Below are 21,280 nucleotides of genomic sequence, written 5' to 3'. Positions count from 1 at the left end.
TCAGAGGAAGCAAGCCCGGGAACTTCTGGCTGCTCTTCAGAAAGTAGTTGTTCCTATTTACTGTACCAGCTTTCTAGCTGTTGAGGAGGACAAGCAGCAGAAGATTGCACGTGTGAGTAGTACTTAAGTCCCAAATCTCAGGGGTCTCTTCATCGTACGCATGAGACAACAGACAAACTCATTCAATTATCCAGCTCCTATTTTTTGGGGTATCTCTGTACCATGCAGCACAGCAGGAGGGTTTGAAAGTTGCTGTAAAGACCATGCAATGTTCTTAAGTCTTTTTTTTTTTTTTCAAACACGTTTTATTGAAATTGTCACAAAGTATATGTATGAAAAAGTAATAAGAAACATGAGAATGTATAAAGCTATAAACCTGTAAAACTGTAAATCACACATGATGCATTCATATGGTGGCCTTTATGTTCTTAAGTCTTAAAGCCTAATAATAGTACATGTTGAGTATCCCTTATGCGAAATGCTCGGAACCACGATCATTTCGGATAAGGGATTTTTTATTTTCCAAACATACTTACCTGGTCCCCGGCGGTCTTCAGGATCTTCTTCAGCGGTTTCAGGGGTGCATTGAGTGAGTTTGAAGGCGCGCCGGTTACATCATCGGTGCACTCACGCAATGCATCCCTGGGACTAGGGGTGCTGCAGAGGAGGGTCCTGAAGGATGCTGGGGGACATGGTAAGTATCAAAATAGGGGCAGGGGGAGACTATAATTCGATCATAGTCTACAGCAGTGGTTCTCAACCTCGGTTTTCAAGTACCCCCAACAGTTTGTGTTTTTAAGGTCTCCACAACAGATCACAGGTAAAATAATTAGCTCCACCTGTGATCTTTTAAAATGTGTAATTGAATGAGTGCACATGTGCACCTTCCAGGTGACCTGGAAAATGTGCACTGTTGGGGGTACTTGATTACCGAGGTTGAGAACCACTGGTCTACAGCATGAATAGGGGCAGTAATAAGACCTGGGTCAGGCCAGATCTATAGCTGAGACAGCTTGGGTGGCATTTGCCAGCAACAACCCTAACTCATTAAACCTTCTATGTGTGAGGGCTATTGGTGACGGTTATCTCAGTACATCATTCCCCACCTGATTTTATTTCTCTTTCGTCCAGTCTGGTGACACAGCTCACGATGTAGGAGGGTCCGCCAGGAGCCAGGCACCTATGCTTCTAATTTCTTTGGGAGCAGGCTCCTCCCTACTGCATTCCATAATGCTTCAGTTAGTTTTAGGTGCCCACAGGAGTGGGCTCTATGCTTCACAGCTGCGTTTTTTTCTTTGGATTTTTTTGAAGATAGTTAGGTTTTTATTTTATTAATGCACTAGCTTTAGAGCAGGTTTGCCAGTGTGTTACTTCTACTTGAAGTTCATACACACTGAGGGCGCAGCAGAGGCTAACAGGACCCCTTTTTATTCCTTCTGCACAGCGCTTAGTCTCTCTAGGTAAGAGACTATCCTGGGCCCCGGGGGTGTCCTAACCGGCTCCTTGCAGAAGGGGATCTTGGGGGACGGACCCCCCCGCGATGGCGCCCGCCATCTTGAAGGGCTTAGAGACTGAAATCCCGCCAGGGAAGTGAAGTCTCTCACAGGAGTCCGGCACTGCTGGACGACTCTATTGTGGTCTCATGAAGGGAGGTACAAGGAGGTAAGAAGAGACAACAGCGGGAGCGGCTGAAGGGGGAGGAAACGCCGTATGGGCTAGCTTCCATACTGATACAGAGACTTGGTCTCTTCCTGCACTGTGTGTTGGCGCCCTTTCCCCGTGCTGCAGAGCTGACAGGGTGGATTTCTACACAGACTCCAGTCTCTTCTAGCAAGTGCTTCTCTCGCTGATCGCTGACAGGAATACTACACAAGCTAAGTACACTGATACATTGCTCTGTGCAGTGCCTGTTCATTTTGCATTGTGTTTTACATGGCTGAGGGGTTTACTTCTGCTGCTGTGGAGGAGGGAGCGCTGGACATGTTTATTTACTGCAAGAAGTGTGAGGCTAAATTTACATGTGAACATGAGGATCAGGGGGATTTATGCCCGTCCTGTGAGGCTGTTCCCAGTGGGTCACGCGCCCCCAGAACGGAGATAGCTGAACCTGCTTGGGCTTTGGACAGGTCTATAAATGCTCTTACTGATGCTTTGAATAGGCAGAAGGACTCCTTGTTAGGGTCTCCTGGCCACTTTACCTCATCTCAGGTGTCTGGGGGGATCAGTTACCCCGGCTCAGGGGGGCCCCATTTTGCTGCAAGCTATGCAGGATACTGCTCAGGGGGTTCATAAAATGACTGCCCTGATGGAGCAGTTTACAAAATCCTCTGATGAGTGTGTGCTTAGGCACCCTGTTTCAACACCACCCATTTTACAGGATTTGGATGATGATGGTGTGTGTGAGGAGAACTGGAGTTGGGACATGGGCGATGAAGCTGAGGCCTTAACTTCAGGCATTGAGGATTTGATTGTGGCTGCTAAACAGACTCTGAATCTTACAGAGGAGGAAAAGGCTCCTGTCTCTTGTGTGTTTAAAAAGAGTCGCGGAGACCCTGTGTGCTTTCCCTCTGATGAGGGAATGACTTCTCTTTTAAATGAAGCAGGAAAGACTCCTGATAAAAGACTGTTGATGGCAAAAAAGTATGCTAACATGTACCCCATGCCAGAGGAACATAGCAAATTATGGGAAAAAGCCCCATTAGTGGATGCATCGGTTGCTAGGCTGTCTAAATCCACTGCATTACCTGTCCACCTGTCCAGGGGGGTGCTGCCTTTAAAGACCCAGTGGACAAGAAAGTGGAAGGTTGCTTGAAAGCTATTTTTGAAGGTGTGGGTTATACTTTGAGGCCTATTATTGCTTCTGCTTGGGTTACTAAAGCTATGATCAAGTGGGCAGAGGAGCTGAGTGGGCTGCAGCTCTCCGTCTAAAAGGAATAGTAATTATTCCTTATCTGGACGACCTTTTATTCAAGACTGAGTCGGCGGGAAAACTTCAGGAACACCTGAGTGTTGCGACACAGTTCTTGCAAGAGCAGGGGTGGGTGCTAAACCTTCCCAAGTCGCATTTGACACCCACTCAGAGTCTGCAATTCCTAGGGGTAATCCTGGACACACACCTTCACAGGGTGTTCTTGCCACATCCCAAGGCAGTGGAGATTCGGCACATGGTGCTGACACTTATTCAGGCTCCTGCACCAACGGTGTGGCAGGGAGTAAGGTTGCTGGGCAAGATGGTAGCGACTTTCGAGACGCTGCGGTTTGCCAGATTACATTCGAGGTGCTTCCAGTGGAACATTCTAGCATGCTGGTCCGGCAATGCAAAGACAATGAAACAGGAACGACTGGTTTTGTCTCGGGAAACAAGAATATCCTTGGAATGGTGGATGGATATAGAGACTCTACAGATGGGGCGGTCCCTTTTCTCCTGGGATTGGTTGGTCATCACAACGGATGCCAGTCTCAGGGGTTGGGGAGCTGTGGTGCTTCACCTAAGGTTTCAGGGCCTTTGGTCCGTGGAGGAATCCAGGCTTCCTATAAACATACTGGAACTGAGAGCGGTATGGAATGCCTTGTGCCAAGCAGAGGAGTTTCTGAAAGGATTGCTAGTACGAGTTCAATCCGACAATGCCACAACAGTGGCATACTTAAACCATCAGGGCGGAACTCGCAGCAAGATGGCGATGGCAGAGATTGTGAGGATCTTCACCTGGGCGGACGTGCAGGTACCAGCACGGTCAGCCGTATTCATTCCGGGGATCCGGAATGTGGAGGCGGACTATCTCAGCAGGGCGGATCTGCTGGAGGAGGAGTGGTCACTCCATCGGGAAGTTTTTCAGAAAATTGTAGACCGCTGGGGAGTGCCAGACATAGATCTTATGGCGTCAAGGACCAATTGTCAGGTGCCGAGGTTTTGCTCTCGGTCGAGGGACCCGTCGGCTTGGGCAGTGGATGCCATGACAATTCCTTGGTGTTTCAGTCTGGTCTACATCTTTCCCCCGTTCCCAATGATCTCGAGGGTGTTGAAGAGGATAAAGAACCAGAGAGTACCAGCCATACTGATCACCGGATTGGACCAGGAGGTTATGGTACGCAGACAACACTGAGATTATCGATGGAATCGTGGCGACTTCCTCTTCAGCCAGACTTACTAAGTCAAGGACAGTTCTTACACCTGGACCTAGCTCGTCTCAATTTGATGGCGTGGCGTATGAGTCCTCCTTATTGAGAAAGAAAGGTTTTTCAGAGGCGGTTATCCAGACCATTTTAAGGGCCCGAAAGCTGGTGTCTGCGGCTAATTACCATAGAGTGTGGAAGATCTACATCAGGTGGTGTGAGCGGCAGAGCGTTCACACATCCAGGTTTAAGGTGGCGAGGCTACTGGAGTTTCTACAGGATGGCCTGTCGGCTGGTCTAAGCTTACAATCTTTGAAAGTGCAGATTTCGGCACTATCCTTTTTCTTTCAAAAGAGAAGTGGCTCTGTTGCCAGAGGTGCAGACCTTTTTGCAGGGCGTGACCAGGATTAAGCCTCCTTACAGGCAGCCGGTTGCACCGTGGGACTTGTCCCTTGTTTTATCTATGCTGCAAAAGCCTCCTTTTGAGCCTATGAGATCAGCGGATCTCAAATATGTTTCCTGGAAACTTACCTTTTTATTGGCTATCGCCTCGGCTAGGCGTGTGTCGGAGTTGGGTGCCTTGTCCTGCAAGTCACCATTTTTGATTTTCCATGATGATAGGGCTGTACTCAGGACAGTACCTAAATTTCTAATTAAGGTAGTATCCTCATTTCATTTGAATCAGGACATTGTTATCCCGGTTTTTTCCCCGCCTGAGGGAACGAGGAATAGGGACGGTTTGAAAAAGTTGGATGTGGTTCGTGCATTGCGAATCTATGTAAATAGGGTGAATGATATTTGCAAATCTGATTTGCTGCTGGTTTTGTAGGATGTACATAAGATTGGGTGGCCTGCTTCAAAGCAGACAATTGCTCATTGGTTGAGATCAACTATTGCGTTCACCTAATGTAGGGCAGGTAGGCCTGTTCCATCTCCAATAAATGCCCATACTACGAGGTCAGTTGCTTCTTCGTGGACGGTGCGTCATGGGGCCACAGTGGAGCAGCTGTGCAAGGCAGCCACCTGGTCCTCTGTTCATACCTTTACAAAATTCTACAGGTTTCATGAGTTCGCGTCGGAGGACGCTTCATTTGGACGGGCAGTGATGAGAACTGGCAGTCTGAGCGTACGCTCCCAAAGGACCGGCTCGTGAACGTCCCATCGTGAGCTGTGTCACCGGACTGGACGAAAGAAATTACCGTTCGAACCCCTTTCTCTGAGTCCAATCCGGTGACACAGCGATCCCTCCCTAACGCTCAGTAAGTTGTACCGTTCATGGTTGCCATGTTATGTGTTAGAAGTTGCATATATGATGTTCAGGCATTGTACTGAGTTGTGTATCCTAGTCTGCTGTTGAAGTTTAACTGAAGCATTATGGGATGAAGTAGGGAGGAGCCTGTCCCCAAAGAAATTAGAAGCATAGGTGCCTGGCTCCTGGCGGACCGTCCTACAACCCATCGTGAGCTGTGTCACCGGACTGGACTCAGAGAAAGGGGTTCGAACGGTAAGGTCTTACAAAAATCCCCTTTTTTGCAATGAGCATTATAAAGGAAAAACCCTGCATGCACCCTTTATCAATGTATTCATTTATCCCATAAACCTATGACAAATGACCTTTTGCATTTGTAGTTGCTCCAGCTTTGGGAAAAGAATGGCTACTTTGATGAGGCTACAATTCAGCAATTACAGAGCCCTGCTCTTGGTTTGGGACAGCATCAGGTAAATCCTGTTATTTTGCAACAATATTAATAGCTTTTTTAGCCCTGTACTCTTTAGATATATTAGGAGACTTAAAATTATGTGGTGTCTGACATTAAAACCTATAGCAATCATCTGTGCATTCTGTACCATTCACTACTTCATCCCATAAAATAAACTTGGAGAACTGTTCGTTATGTAGGAACAACAATTAAAAGTATTTAACTGGTCTTACTTATTACTTGTTTTATTGGAATGCAGGCTGCTTTACTGGGCGAGTACTCCACTGTGGTGCAGCCAATCCTCATGGCATTCCAGCAGCAGATCCAGTCCCTGAAAACACAGCATGATGAGTTTGTGACTGGTTTAAAACAACAACAACAACAGCAGCAGCAAATCCAGATCCCAGTGATGGAGCCAATTCCAGAACCACCTGCACCAGCCCCTGCCCCTGCGCCAGCTCCAATACCCCCTCCAGGTAGCTTCTCCATTGCTCTTATTGTTTTTCTTCAGCCCTTTTTAAATACATTTTAACTGTAATACAAAAGGTTTTTCTCCCTACCATACTTCTTCATATTTGTTACATTTATATGATTTCTCCATTGCTCCTTTCTTTATAGAGGATGTGAAACCAGCACTTGCTATCCCTGTTCCATCAGAATTTGAGCCTCCTCCTGGTAGTGTACCAGATCCGGTTGCTGCAGGAACCAGAGGCCCAGCTCCTCATGAACAGATCCCTCCAAATAAACCACCATGGTTTGACCAGCCACAGCCTATAGCTCCCTGGGGCCAGCAGCAGGTACATATGTTATGACAGTAAAGTAAACTCTTTTCAAAATGAATACAACTAATGCACCTTTTTTAGTTTTCTGGAACAAATAGCATTTGTCTAAATTTAGTCATTCAGGAAGTAGTAGTTATGGTTTCTAATTTTTATAAATGAAATATGCATATTACAATATTTTGCCTATCTTTCTGCTTTGGGATTAACCAGTCTTTCTATACCAGCTTTATGGTCATTTTATTGTGTATCTGCCACATCGATGTACCTATTCTCTCTGGAGAATCTTAAACTTCTTCTGTTTTTCATCTCTCCATAGCCATGCGAGCAACCCCCATTTCCTCATCACCAGGCTCCTCCTCACTGCCCTCCATGGAACAATAGCCATGAAGGTATGTGGAATGAGCGTGACCCAAACTGGAACAATGAACCTGAACCAGCATGGAACAGCCAGAGGGAACCTCCGTGGAATAACCAGTTTGATGCCCCTTGGAGCAATCAGCATGATCAGCCACCATGGGGTGGTGGAGCTCAAAGAGATCCACATTTTCGCATGCAGCGACCACCACACTTTATGGGGCCATTCCCTCCTCACCAACAGCACCCTCCTCAGTTCAATCAGCCACCTCACCCTCATAACTTTAACAGATTTCCCCCAAGATTTATGCAGGAGGATTTCCCCCCTCGTCATCCTTTTGAAAGACCACCCTTCCCTCATCGCTTTGATTATCCACAAGGAGACTTTCCTTCAGGTAAACAGTAATCTTAACTGTTTTCAGTTTTATTAATGGATCACCACTCTCCGAAATGATTACATGCACTGTAAAAATAGTACTTTAATACTTTAGTGGGGTGTTTTTTGCTTCCTTTTGGTACATTTTTAAAATGTCCACATTAATAATAAACGGTCTGCTTTGTAACTATACCTTTTACCAACTCTTTAGCCATTATCTAGGTACACTGTCTTTCTATGAATATCTAGCTTAATACTACTAATTGTACAGTTTAAGCTAAAGAGAGAAGACTGGTTCTATATACAATATGCACACTTTGACTCTTCATGTGCAAAAACAAAGAACAAAAAAACCCAAAGCTGGTCTACTATTTGCTGTCGAACTAATGTATTTCACCCATTGAGACACTGACCACATAGCAACAACTTTATTCACAAATCAATTTCCTCCTATTCAAGGGATCGGAATAAAAACAGACAAGTACCGATATCTGTTTTTACGACCACATTTTCATCTTTGCTCAATTATGAGACGATAGTCTTGGATGCCCATTTAACTGACATTAGTCATTTTGGGGTGCTAGCGTCCGCTCACCACACTTTAAAAAATCAACTCCACGCTGACGTGGATAGTGGGGGTATGAACAGGTCGGGAGGACGCATACCGCTGCGCTCGCCATGCTTTGGGCTGACATGGATAGTGGGGGTGTGCTAACTCGCATCGTGGATCAAATTGCATGCGATCCACGGGAAGTGCTGCCGTCAAACTACACAAGTACCGAAACCTCTTATTCCTAACCAACTTTTATTCTAGTCAAATGGCAGAGCACTGCTTGATTTTTCAAGTGAAATTGATCTGCTCACAAATAGGTTTAAAGCAAAAATTGGTATATTTTTCTCCCAGAAAACAAACAGTTATTTATCGTGAAATTGGTGTACCTGACTTTCATTACTATATTATTGTTCAAATCCTTAGATATGGGGCCACCACACCATCACCAAGGCCACAGAATGCCACACCCAAACATGAATGAACATCCTCCATGGGGTGGTCCCCAACACCAAGACTTTGGCCCACCACCGCATGGATTTAATGGACAGCCACCCCATATGCGTAGACAAGGACCACCACATGTTAACCATGATGACCCCAGCCTTGTACCCAATGTCCCTTACTTTGACCTTCCTGCTGGACTTATGGCGCCACTAGTTAAGGTAATTATGCTTAATCCACCTGGTTGTGTCTACTGGAAAGGTGTGGTACTCCTCTGCTGGTCGTGTTGTAGAGCTTTGGTTGTAGGCAATGTCATGCACTTTCATTCCTGTCCCATCCCTAGTTTTAATGTTCACTGAAATGCTGCAATTACTAGTACCTCAACCCTGCCTAACCCTTTTCTTGTATATACCTGATCCCCAATATCATAATATTGTGGCTCTATGTGAGTAGGTGCCACTAAATGTTTGCATACATGTCACTTGAAGGTGTTAAAATTAACATACACCTTTTTAAATTAGGACTGAGAAGCTAAATTGAATTTCTTTGTTCTATAATTCATGCTTTATATTAGGCCTCGCCAACCTCTGGCTCTCCTGCTCTTGTGAAATGACAAGTCCCAGGATGCCCTTCCACAGTTAAGCAGGTATCCAGGTCGACAGTCACTAGGTAGACCACTAGTGTTCCCGCTAGGCTGTTTTAGCAGGCAAAATGCGCCCTCCCACCCTAGCAGTGCCCTGCTAAAACATCCTTCTGCCGGTCTCCGCCGGACGCACAGGGAAGCCCAGCGCCGCCGTAGATGCCCGGCGCTCTTCGGCAGGGCCAGGCCCACCCCTTTTGGCAATGTCGGAGCCCAGGCCCGCCCCCTTTTGTGACATTGCGGGCCCGCCCCCTCTATGCTGCTCCCGTGCAACACCACCCTACCCAGTTCCTAGAAGGAACACTAGACCACTTATAGTTGTCCGGGACTAAGTGGTCATTGACTGAAGGTCGACATGAGTTTTTCACTTTTTGATTAACTTTTTTCATGCTTTACTATCCAAGTGGACTTGTTACATTTGTTGACATAGACGCACAAAAAAAATATGAAAAATTTGTGTTTATCTTAAAAGCTTGTGTCAACCTTCCATCAAAGTCGAACTAGATATTGTCGATCCTCTATACCATAACTGTTTAGCATTATGTAATAGAAAAACTTTGACAGGGCATGCTAGGTCTTACAGTTTCACTACAGTTCGGGAACCACAGGTTGGCCGCTTCTGCTTTACATGATTATGGAATTGCTATGTGACTTTACAATAGGTGATGAAATATCCTTTATTCTCTGTAGTTGGAAGACCACGAGTACAAACCTCTCGACCCCAAGGACATTCGTCTCCCCCCTCCAATGCCACCCAGTGAAAGGCTCTTGGCTGCTGTTGAGGCATTTTACAGCCCACCATCACATGATAGACCTCGGAACAGGTCAGTTCTTAATGATAGAGAGATATATATATATATATATATATATATATATATATATATATATATATATATATATATATATATATATATATATATATATATATATATATATATATATATATATATGGATATATATATATATATTTATCTGCTATATTCTTGTGTGCAGAGTCCTTAAAGGGAACAGTAATGTTTTCAGATGTTTCCTTCATTCCAAATAACCAATTTGTGAATAATTGCTGTGACTCTCTGAGCTTGACTCTATTTACATAGTAACATTGCCTTGTTTTATTTTAACACCCAGTGAAGGCTGGGAGCAAAATGGCCTTTATGAATTCTTCAGAGCAAAAATGAGGGCCCGTCGGAGAAAAGGGCAGGATAAGCGGAACAGGTGAGAAAGACATAGCTTTATGCTGTAATACGTGTTGGTATTAGGAAGCTTACCGTGCTGATAAGATGCAGCCTCAGAAGTAATTCATGCTGCAGCTTACAAGTCATGTGTAGATATACATGAGAACTAAAAGGTACAAGTGTGTAAATTGTTTTGGCAAAGTATTAAAATAATCCATCCCCTTTTACAGTTAACTTCATTCCTGACAACTAAAATCTTTAAATGTGACAATGTAATGGGCAAGGCCTTTTCGAAGTTTTAGGTTTGTCACGCTTCACATTTATTTGAAAGTAGACCAAGAATCAACACACAAATGTGAGATTGAAGACCCTTAATTTGCATCGATCAACATAACCATAATCAAAGAAACCCTGAACATGACAAATGCTTTCTCCTAACTATTAGTATTTTTAAATCTAAGTAAACATACACATATGTGCCAATATCCCTGAAGAGTTTAAAAATATAGTGTTGTCTGTGTGGTTAAAACCATTTTTACTAATACTAGTGCATATGTGAAGTTAAAGATGTTGGACAGCAGTAAATGCGGATTATGCATTGTTTATTAATCTATACTTCAAATAAAGGTACTATGCTAATTGGGTCCAATGCTGTTTCGGGTGGTAATAATGGCCTGATTAATGAACAATTAACAGCTTTTTTTATCAGTTGAAAATAGACCCATGATCAGGTAAAAACACATGGGATCTGGGAGAAGTCATCTGATTCAATGTGTTATCACAGGCTCCGGCAGCTGCTTATCAGGGATTATGCTTTGCCTGCCTCAGGCACCTAAAGCAATACACCCAATAACTGTGGGTATTGGGGCTAATGGGATAGCCCCCGTCTAATCTATTAGCAGTGGTGAAGTTTACAGAATTGCCTGGAGTACTTAAATATGCATTCTGGGGTGTTTTAAAAGAATTTTTATAACTTTGTTTAAATTATGCCAAAACAAGAATGTTTGGCTTGTTGGCCACATAACTAAACAAGATAATTGTATTTAAGATTGACATGTACTATTCTGCAACAATTTTTAAACTAAAGGGTCAGTAATGAGTTTAGAACACAACTCCATCCCATCTGTAATTGCTACTAAGGGGGGTATTCAATCTTCGGGTCACGGCAGACGAGCTTGCTCGCCTGCCGTGACCCAGTCCCGTTCTCGGTCAGCTCGACCGAGAACATGCAGGCGGGATTCAATGTCCCGCCTGCAGCGGGGCGAGAAGGGGGCGTGGCCGCGAGTTGCGGCCGGGAAGTGATGAGATGCAGCCGGCAGCTCGTCACTTCCCCGCTGTTCTCGGCAGAACGAGCCCGACAGCTAGAGATGTCGGGCTCGTTCTGCCAGGAAACCCTGTTCAATGCTGTCGGGGAAGACAGCATTGAATAGGGCCCGTCGAGCATCTCCCCCCACGGGAGATGCTCGACGGCGATTGAATACCCCCCTTATGCTGCGTTAACTAGGTCTACATGTAAATACCCAGTTTCCAAACAGGTACAAGAGTGTGTCACCAAACTGCAGAGTTGAGCACATGCATAGATACATCTGTTGTAAAACTAATCTCTTGCACCAATAATACAGCTGATGCACATTGAAAAGGATGAGCAGGTTGAATAGATGAGTTCAACTCTTCATGCTAGTAAATATATTTTTGGCAGTGCATGCAATGCAGATGCATTCACGATTTACTATCATTCTACTGGGAATTTTAGGAATGTTGGTATGGAAGTTTGGGTTGATGGTCGGGCTGATTTGTCTTAAATAAGGAGATTGGGAACTCCTAAAATCTTACGCTGTGCTAGCTTACATTGCATTACGTAACAGACAGCAAAATGGGTAACAGTCCATTGTCTTCATTGTTAAAATAAAACCTGTAATAAAATATAATACTAATTGTCAGCAAACAAACAAAACCCGGCATTTCTGGCCCTGATCTTCCTGTATGTAGAATATAGCAATTGGATAAATGTATGTATTTAGGTAGCAGGAGAAATATCTGTGCTATAAGAAAATGGGCACCACTTTTTCACACACTGATCATCACTTACAGGTGTGCTTTAAGAATATGGTCATCCAATTGGTGTTGCTCATTTATAGACAATAATGCCACTGGGTACATAGACTGTTAGTCTCCTCCCCCTCATTTTTCCAGTATCACGGGATTAACAGGAAATGAAGACAAGGCATTGAATAATCTTAATCCACCTAACCAATGATAAGTGTGTAAAACTGTTTGAATCTCATTAGATATTTGCAATGAAGGCTGCAGTTTGGTATTTATGTGTTGAGTTGATTTTGTTCATATTCTTTATTTATTTTTATTTTTTTGCTGGTAGGCCATCAAGATCCCAAAGTCGTTCAAAAAGTCGCGGTCAATCCTCCTCCCGTTCCAACTCTAGATCTTCAAAGTCATCCCGCTCTTACTCTAGGTCTCGGTCAGGCTCTCGGTCGAGATCCAGGTCTTATTCTCGGTCCAGATCCAGGTAAGTCATGCATCAATACACCCTTATTAAACACAAGATGAACGGTAGAGATAACTTATAGCGATACATCTGTGGTCATGCTTAGGCCATAGGTGGTTTGGTTATGTTCAGTGCATTGTGATCTATATAAATTCAGATTCTGGAGCTATTTCCGGTTTATTTAGTATTTGCTGTGCCGACATACTGGATTTTTGTCTTGCCTGTAAAATCCTCTTTCTGAATCCATGGTGTACACTGGGACTGTGGGTATCAGTGGTTGCAAAAACACACCCTCTCAGGCATGGATTGAACAGAATAAATGTCAGTGCAGATATGCATATGACTTAACAATAATAAGTGTAAGTCCTAAGAGCCTGTGGCCACTAGTGTCTAATTAAATATGCCCAATCCTCCTGAATACTTCTGCTATAATGTAGAATGGGCTGAGGTAACTAAAATGAGCAGGTTAATGTGGGGAGCCTTCAGGGACCCCCCTATGGCCACCCAAGGAGACTTGCTGCCGTTTTTGACGGTGGCCTGTTACAACACAGGACAGGGGTCGTCCTATGTGTGGCTCCCTGCAGTTTAGGGCCCTTTTCCCTGCATTTCTGCTGCTGCTTGCTGCATTTCCACTGCGGATGTGTACGCTTCGCATGCGGCCGCACGGAGAAAAAAATCATTCAATGGTCGCTCACCATCGAAAGATTTTTCCAGCCTTCACTGAAAGCAAGTCCATACTTTTCAGCTGGCCGCTATCCGCCGAATTGGGGGCTAACATCGGGTGAAGTCAGTCACCCACCAAGAGGATGCATTGGCACGCCTGCGTTCACAGGGGTGCGCCCAGTGTTTTTTGTGGGCACGCCCATAAAATGCTGCATAGGCCCGCTGCCCGCCCCCTTTGTGTGAACACCACGGCTAATGTGTGAAACTCCAAACACGTTCCCTCCAGGGGCTTGCACATGCGCATATTTGTGCATGCACAAACCCCCAGTGTAGTGAATTTGGACCTGAGCAATCAGGTCTGAATTGCCCCCTGTGATACTGCTGCACGCTGGGTCACTGGACAGCCAGGGTCACTGACAGAGAAGCTAGTGCTCCTGCCACTGGAGCAGGTGATGGATCGGTTGGTGTGGACGCTGCATCTGCAGCAGCACCACCAGCCACTCATTAAAAAGTAAAAATTTAAATACATTTTTAGGAGGAGCCTGTGCTGCTGCTGCTTCAATCTTTAACTTCTGGTGCTGGCTCCCTATACCCACAGCCCCAGTGCACACCAGAGGATTATAGTAAAAGTTTACTGCCTTGAGTTCAAAGAGGTGGGTGGAACAATATTCTTCATGGCTACAAAGGAACTAATGTAATATCGTGGATTCATAAAGCAAAAGGCTGGTTTACACTAACAAACATGGCAAATTTTATAATAGGTGTAATATTTTAGTATGCCATTTAGTTATTCCTGACTTCAGATCTTTTTTTTAGCCAATAGTCTAACCGGTGCAATATGTATTCTTTTTGTTTCAGGAGTAGAAGCAGGTCTCGGTCCTCTCGCAGTCCTTCAAGGTCTCGTTCTCGATCAAAATCCCTCTCTCCAGGTAGACGGCGCAGGTCTAGGTCTCGCAGTGCCACACCCCCGTAAGTGAACAGCAGTCAAAATTATTTTTCTGGGTTAAGACCTTGACTTTCCAAAGATCTTTTGTTAATCTAGAGCTAAATCTGCAACAGCATTGTGGGCAGCACCTTAACTGTGTGGAGTTTGTCTATTCTCCCTGTGCTTGAGTGGGTTTCCTACCACAATCCAAAAAATATACTGGAAGGTTAATTGGCTTCCAACAAAATGATCCCTACAATGTCTGTGTGTGCGTGTACATGTGATAGGGAATATGCATGGTAATTTCCACTTAGGCAGGGACTGATGCGAATGTTCAACTGTACTCTGTATAGTGCTGTGGAATATGTGTGCGTTATATAAATAACCGGTAATAAATAAAATAATCAATTGTGCTGTCTAGGTAGTTTTGGGAAATTTGAAAAATCAGTGATGAGCTTGTTGATTGGCTTGGTGTCATGGCTGGGATGGCAGATTGTTAAGGCATCTCAAATATACAACTAACATCTGAAAGGGCATAATAACCCGTATTAGATATTTGCTGGTAGGTATAGGGATCCCTAGGTGGGAGGGGCTCTTGACTGACCTATCCTTTACTAATGTAGTGACATAGGCTAATTGGGTGTGTTCCATTTGGAGCCTTCTCCACTCAGTTTCATGTTTGTTTACAGCTCTTCCTCAGGTTTGGGTTCTGGTACGGGGACAAATGTACCCACTGTGCGTCTGGGCGAGGAGAACAAGGGGCACCAGATGCTTGTGAAAATGGGTAAGATGTGTAACCATTTCCTCGCCTAATGTTCACACACAACTCGGCAGCTCCCTTTTTCTTCCTTATAGGTTCAAAGTAAAGACCCATATTCACTCACTGCTCAAACACCAAGTTTGAGCGGCTTTCAGCTCAAAGCCATCCAGTGCGTATGGCCCGGCGATGAGCTGTGATGTGCGCTCCTGCATAATCGTCGGGAAAGCCGCTGGGATTACCAGCAGATGAGCGGCCCTGGCAGTCAAAAAAAATTATTAGAGGACCCCCCAGCAAGTAACTGTAGAATGTTTGCCACATGTCTTGGATCAGCTAAGGGTTTACAGCAATCAGCCTTATGGTCCACAATGTGGAGATGCCACCCACTTTGGGGTCAGGGCCCACAGTTTAAGAACCGCTGGTCTAGTATATGCAAACATATATAAATCATTAGTTAACAATGGGTCCTTAAAGTCTGTGCCTGCTGTCCATAAGTACAGTACCACATTGGTTTCTAGCTGCATTCCCTGCTGAGAGCAAGAACCTGTGTTGCAATAACAACAAAAAACTATTACAAGTTAATGTAATTTACAGCAAAGTTATGTTATTTAAACAAAGTGCCCTATGTGTGGTACTTAGCTTCTTTTCCTTAATATTTGGATTATAGTGATTGCACAACTACTGTAGTTTTGTGTGAGTAATCCTTAAATGAGCAGCCTGCACCCAAAGCCCTATGCACAGTAAATATAAAAATGTTCCTGGGACCCTCCAGATCTTCGTTAATATAAACAATACAAAAATAACAATCGCAAATCTTAAACACACACAACAAAAAGCTTTATTGCTGAAGTAGATCATACTGTAAGCTTATGGCCATAGTATCACCAGTAAAGAAGACCCCAATATACAGGTAAAATGCTTTAAGACAGGCCTGGTCAGCCTGTAGCTCTCTAGCTGTTGTAAATCTATACATCCCAGCATGCCCTGCCACAGTTTCGTCATTCCCTAATATTATTACAGTGGCAGTGTATCCTGAGCAGTGAAGTTTCACAACAGCTGGAGAGCCACAGGTTGGCCAGGCCTACTCTAAAGGTGGCCATACTGTACACTGCTCCGACTTCTCAGAGCAGTCTATGGCGATCCAATCTCCTTGAGCTGCCTGGGACCTTCCAGGATTCCAGGATCGCATGCGATACATTGCATGCAGTCCCTTTTTATATGTTATCCCCATTCCCTGGTGGGAATACGTGTAGCACGTATGATCTCCGGCACTGCTCAGCTGGGAACCGTGCATCGAATGTCAACACAGGTCCAATTTGTCCACTTTTCCCCCAATCTTTTGGCTGGCACCTTAAGAGCAATACGTAAGGTCAGATGGTCTGCATGGAATCTCTTAAGAATAAGCAGCAATACTCAAATTGATCAGTTATATAGCAATAGTTTACGCATATGCCACTGAGATAGCTGATGGGCAGGCTCTTGATTACTTAAGCACACTGAGATATTGGCTAATTGCCTATTTTGACTAAAGCTGGCCATACACACGAAGATTTATCTTCAGATCTGGCTGGTTGGAACAAAAACATGGTTATGGATGAGAGCAAATGACAGTTGACCATTTGCTTGGAAATGCTGGAAAACTGACAAACTGTCACTCATCCATAACCATGTTTTTGTTCCAACCAGCCAGATCTGAAGATAAATCTTACTAGTGTATGGGCACCAAGTGATTTTGTCTAACTAATGATAGTCTATGATCTAGTCAAATTTGCCTTGCCTGCACAGCCTATTTATGCTAGGCAATACTGACTTGGCATTGGTATCTAAGCAGGAGAAACACTGGGAGAGTTTAACTAAACTTCTAGATTTCAACTATCTAGTCAAAATCTCAGTGTGTGCACCCCTTTAGTGCTATGGCCGAGTGAGCTGAGCTGCGAGCCGGAAACTGAATTGAAATAGCTTACCCGGAAACTGAATTGAAATAGCTTACTAAGGAAGCTTGTTCCAGCTTCTAGTACCATGATGGAATTGTTTTTTTCTGTTTTTATTTTTCATCTGGCATGTGACATAATAGTGTCCAGTGCAGCAAAAGAACCCATATATATCAGGGTTTCCTACCTGGCCCTTTCCTTCAGGGAGAAAATGTTCTGTTCCTGGACTTCCCTGGTAATGTAGGATTGCCATCACCTGTGGTGAAACACCTTACTTATCAATTACCTAGCTCCCCACAGGTGATGGTAATCATACATTACCAGGGAAGTCCAGGAACAGAGCATTTTCTCCCTGAAGGAGAGGGTCAGGTAGACAACCCTGATATAGATGAACTATTCATACACAAGTCCTTTTAATGTGTTTCTTAGATATTGCCAATTACTTCTTATTTTGTCCACTTTATACCACCACATCTTGTTAAGATGTATTAAATCCAATGATCCACTGTATTATAGCAACTGACATTAAGTTTATGTATACTTCTTAATTTAGGATGGAGTGGAGCTGGGGGCCTTGGTGCAAATGAGCAAGGCATTCAAGACCCCATTAAAGGTGGGGACATCCGTGACAAGTGGGACCAGTACAAAGGAGTTGGTGTCTCTCTTGATGACCCTTATGAAAATTATCGTAGGAACAAAAGCTATTCCTTCATTGCCCGTATGAAGGCCAGAGATGAGAGTAAGTGCTGTGAAACATGACAAACCCTCTTCTTTGCAAGCTAATATCGCTGTTGGCATTCAAATGTTTCTGCCGATGGGTGTGCAAACATCATTTCAGCTCGCTACCGCTGGACGTGGCGAGCTGAAATGATAAGTTACCCATTTTGTGGCATTGCCCCCATTAGTTTGGTTGGGTTTAGCCATTAAGCGCACCTAAATCCGACTTTAATGGGCTCGATCAGGGCGCTAAAAGCATAATTTGAATATATCGCCCTGCAATCTCCCGTCACTTTATACAGGAGTTCGGACGTGATAAAACTTTTGAATCCAGCCGTCTTATTGCTACAGTACCTTTAGGCTCACAGTATTTTCCTCATTTTGATTGTTTTATATGTCTGTCTATTGCAGATTTTAAAGCAGGCGGACCTTTTCCTCCAGGTTCAACGCCACCGGCCAACAGTGAGTAATATATGTTTTAATTCAATAACAAACTAAATTTTCTGTGTACTAATTTGACTTTAAGCAAAAAAACACCAAAAACTTTCACAGCTCCTACTCCCAAAAATAAAGACAATATGAATAAAGACAATATGAACCCCTCTCTCTAGCCATGGAGGAGTAACTATACCCACCTTTTATACCCACTTGATATTAGGGGAGCTTATACCAAGGGTCAGTAATTAAGTAAAAACTCAACACTAATTACTGAAATGTGGGTGTTAATGGGTGATCAATCTGATAACTTGTATCTGGTTTGTAATTGTCAATGATATTTCCTGTGATCACACATTTTAATTGGCCCACTAAAGGGATCATTCTCTTTATTCTAATTACCCTTTTATGTAGAAATATCATGTTTTACATTTAAAAACATACCAATAATATTCATAGGATAAGTGTGCAATGGCAAATCATCCTTTTTTCATATGCAGGAGTCCCGCAGCCACTCATTATATTGCGTACTGTGCAGTTGTTCAGTAATACATGCTGCAGAAAAATTTCCTAATGCAGTGGGATTCTTGGCATCAATATTGCCCCCAGATTGCATGGCATAATGGGGCAGATGTATTAAGCCTGTTGAAGAGATAAACTGGAGATAAAGTGGAAGGAGATAAAGCACCAGCCAATCAGCTGTGTTTGAAATATGACAGTTGGGAGTTGATTGGTTGGTACGTTATCTCCTGCCACTTTATCTCCAGTTTATCTCTTCTCCAGGCTTAATACATCTGCCCCAATGTATGTGGATCTTTGATAAATGGACTCCCTAGTGCTAGCTTACCGAACACTGATTGTGGTGCAGTAAGTACCAGTTTATAGAAAATGTAAATTCTACAAATTTACCCCTGAATAGGAATTGTCCTGATCTGGGTGTTATAACTATTGTAGCTAAATGCTGTGCTATTTAACCATTTGAGTGCCAACATGGCTGTGAGATGAGCAAATAATCCGCTAAAAGTGGCAGGGTCGTAGTCGAGGAACACAAATCACTTTAGTTATTGCCGGCAAATGATCTGAAGTCAATGAAATGAAGTTTAGTTAAATATTGCGCCCAAAAATAGTCACTGTGGGCGAGGCTGGAATTGTTAGCAGATATTTTGCACATCTCACAGCAGCGTTGGCACTCAAAGTTAAATATAAAAAAAGCTATAGCTTATACAGCTGGTGGAATCGATGCAATAAAGAATACAGTATCTATCCTTATGTATCAATGCCTATTTCCCTATAGATTGTAAGCTTGCGAGCAGGGCCCTCCTACATTTTGACTGTCTGTAAATACCCTGTTTTGTTGTTTCACTGTCTGCTATTGTAAAGCGCAACGGAATATGCTGCGCTATATAAGAAACTGTTAATAAATAATAATACAGTAAGTTCTCATTAACACTTAGTCGGACAGTGTTGTAACTAAGTCAGGCGCCACTGAATATTACACGGAGTAGTTCTGCTCACATATCATCCACTGCGCGTGATATGATATGATGCAGCCACTTGCATTGCTGAAGGGATAGCTTCTCCTAATTATTACTTTCTCTAATCCTACTGATCCCTTTACCTTTTTCTTTCCATATATGCTCTTCTTCTTGAACATTTTGCTTTGAAGGCATCATGATAAAGTAATGGAGAGCTCCTGACAAATCTGTTCTTTTAATAATTACCTGTAAGAAGTTCAGACCCCACGTCAGTTTTTCTTTATTAATGACAATATGCTCTTTCAAGGAGTTCTGGTGGTTTGATTAAGAAGCATATCAAATATTTTGACCAACCAATGCTATATATTAACTCGCTGCTTTTTTTTTTTTTCCATAGTTAAGCGGGAGGGCCAGGATCCTCCAGCACAAGAATAATCCGGTCCAAGCCTCCTCAATAAACTGACGGGTTGCTGAAAACTCTGGCTTACTGGTTTCTGCAAGATACTTTGGATGGTTCATTCACGTGATCTTTGTGCAGCTGTATAATACTGAAAATAGGATTTCATATCATTCAACCGGCGTATTACTGCTACCATCTTTCCACCTCAGTCATATTTTCCTACCTGTATCCACCTAGCGAGAAAAATCAGATTTTCAACTTCCTCCCAATTTTCTCCACTCGCCACCTAAAGAGCCTTGTACCTCCTTAGTGGGATTTCTTAGGTGCGCTAAGATACAGTAAAGAATGTTCGGTTCACCAGCATTAACAATGGATATTTTAAAATATCATTAGAAATGATTTTTAAAAAACAATGGTAAAAAAAAAAATCTTAAGTGCGCTATAGTGTGTGTCCAGACAAAGAAGTATTAGCTACGTTACTAAATTTTTTTGAGGAGTGGCAGGATGTCATAATTCTCGTTCTCCTTGACTGTTTTGTGTTGAACTGTGTAACCTTTTTATTTGTATGTGATCATACTTTTTTTTTTTTTCCCTTACAATTTTATTTTATAAAATAAACTGTTGAATTGGAAAATACATATATATATTTTTTTTTCTGTCTAAAACGTCATTTTTCATTGCCAAGTGTAAAGGTGCCCATAAACTGCTGCGATGTCTCGCAGACGTGTGTGGCCACCCAATACCCCGCAAGTCGCCCAGGAGTCACCCGGAAGTACCCCGTAAGTCACTCCCTGCATGCGCCCCTGCTCGGAGGGAGGTGAGGTCTTCGGATGGCCAGCAGGTCCAACCAATGATTCAGGTTTGATGTGCATGGGACCGCACATTGGACCTGACAGGACATCAAACTGAACCGATTTGGGGGCCAGATTTGTCCTAATTGTCCAAAATTGGCTCAATGTATCGACACCTTAAGGACTCACCCCACAAGAAAGAAACACTATATTGATCTATCTATATAGATCTAGATAGATATATCTATATATAGATCCATTTGTTATCGGCAATTCACTACAATACTTAAATTGATTGAGCACCCCAGCTGTTGACTGCAGATTAATGCAAGTGCCGGTCCAAGGAGGACATAGAAAGAGATATAGATATTTCTATATCTCTATCACACATTCTGCACAGAGAATAATTGAACATGCACATCAGTCCCTGCCACAATGGAGCTTACAATCTATTTTCCCTACCACATGTACACGCACACAGTCATTCTAGGGCTATTTTTTTTGTTGGGAGCCAACTAACCTACCAGTATATTTTTGGATTGTGGGAGG

General features: G+C 43.4%; 1 protein-coding gene across 2 annotated transcripts in view; it reads left to right on the top strand.

Moving 5' to 3' along the window:
- CHERP (calcium homeostasis endoplasmic reticulum protein) overlaps positions 1-20,578 on the top strand; it is a 31,083-nt gene extending 10,505 nt beyond the window's left edge. For both annotated transcript variants that reach the window (XM_083180684.1, XM_083180692.1), the window contains exons 6-19: positions 1-112; positions 5,743-5,832; positions 6,073-6,289; positions 6,432-6,610; positions 6,912-7,344; positions 8,302-8,540; positions 9,650-9,783; positions 10,088-10,174; positions 12,512-12,658; positions 14,159-14,269; positions 14,915-15,009; positions 17,467-17,652; positions 18,042-18,092; positions 19,938-20,578. In XM_083180684.1, the coding sequence (XP_083036810.1) occupies positions 1-112; positions 5,743-5,832; positions 6,073-6,289; positions 6,432-6,610; positions 6,912-7,344; positions 8,302-8,540; positions 9,650-9,783; positions 10,088-10,174; positions 12,512-12,658; positions 14,159-14,269; positions 14,915-15,009; positions 17,467-17,652; positions 18,042-18,092; positions 19,938-19,975 (2,119 nt within the window). In that variant the 3' untranslated portion in view covers positions 19,976-20,578. The remainder of the gene's footprint in view (positions 113-5,742; positions 5,833-6,072; positions 6,290-6,431; positions 6,611-6,911; positions 7,345-8,301; positions 8,541-9,649; positions 9,784-10,087; positions 10,175-12,511; positions 12,659-14,158; positions 14,270-14,914; positions 15,010-17,466; positions 17,653-18,041; positions 18,093-19,937) is intronic.
- The last annotated feature ends 702 nt before the right edge of the window (positions 20,579-21,280 follow it).

Source organism: Crinia signifera, chromosome 1 (genome assembly GCF_055691185.1).
Source record: "Crinia signifera chromosome 1, ASM5569118v1, whole genome shotgun sequence".
Classification (NCBI taxonomy): domain Eukaryota; kingdom Metazoa; phylum Chordata; class Amphibia; order Anura; family Myobatrachidae; genus Crinia; species Crinia signifera.
This window is presented reverse-complemented; position numbering and strand designations above follow the sequence as displayed.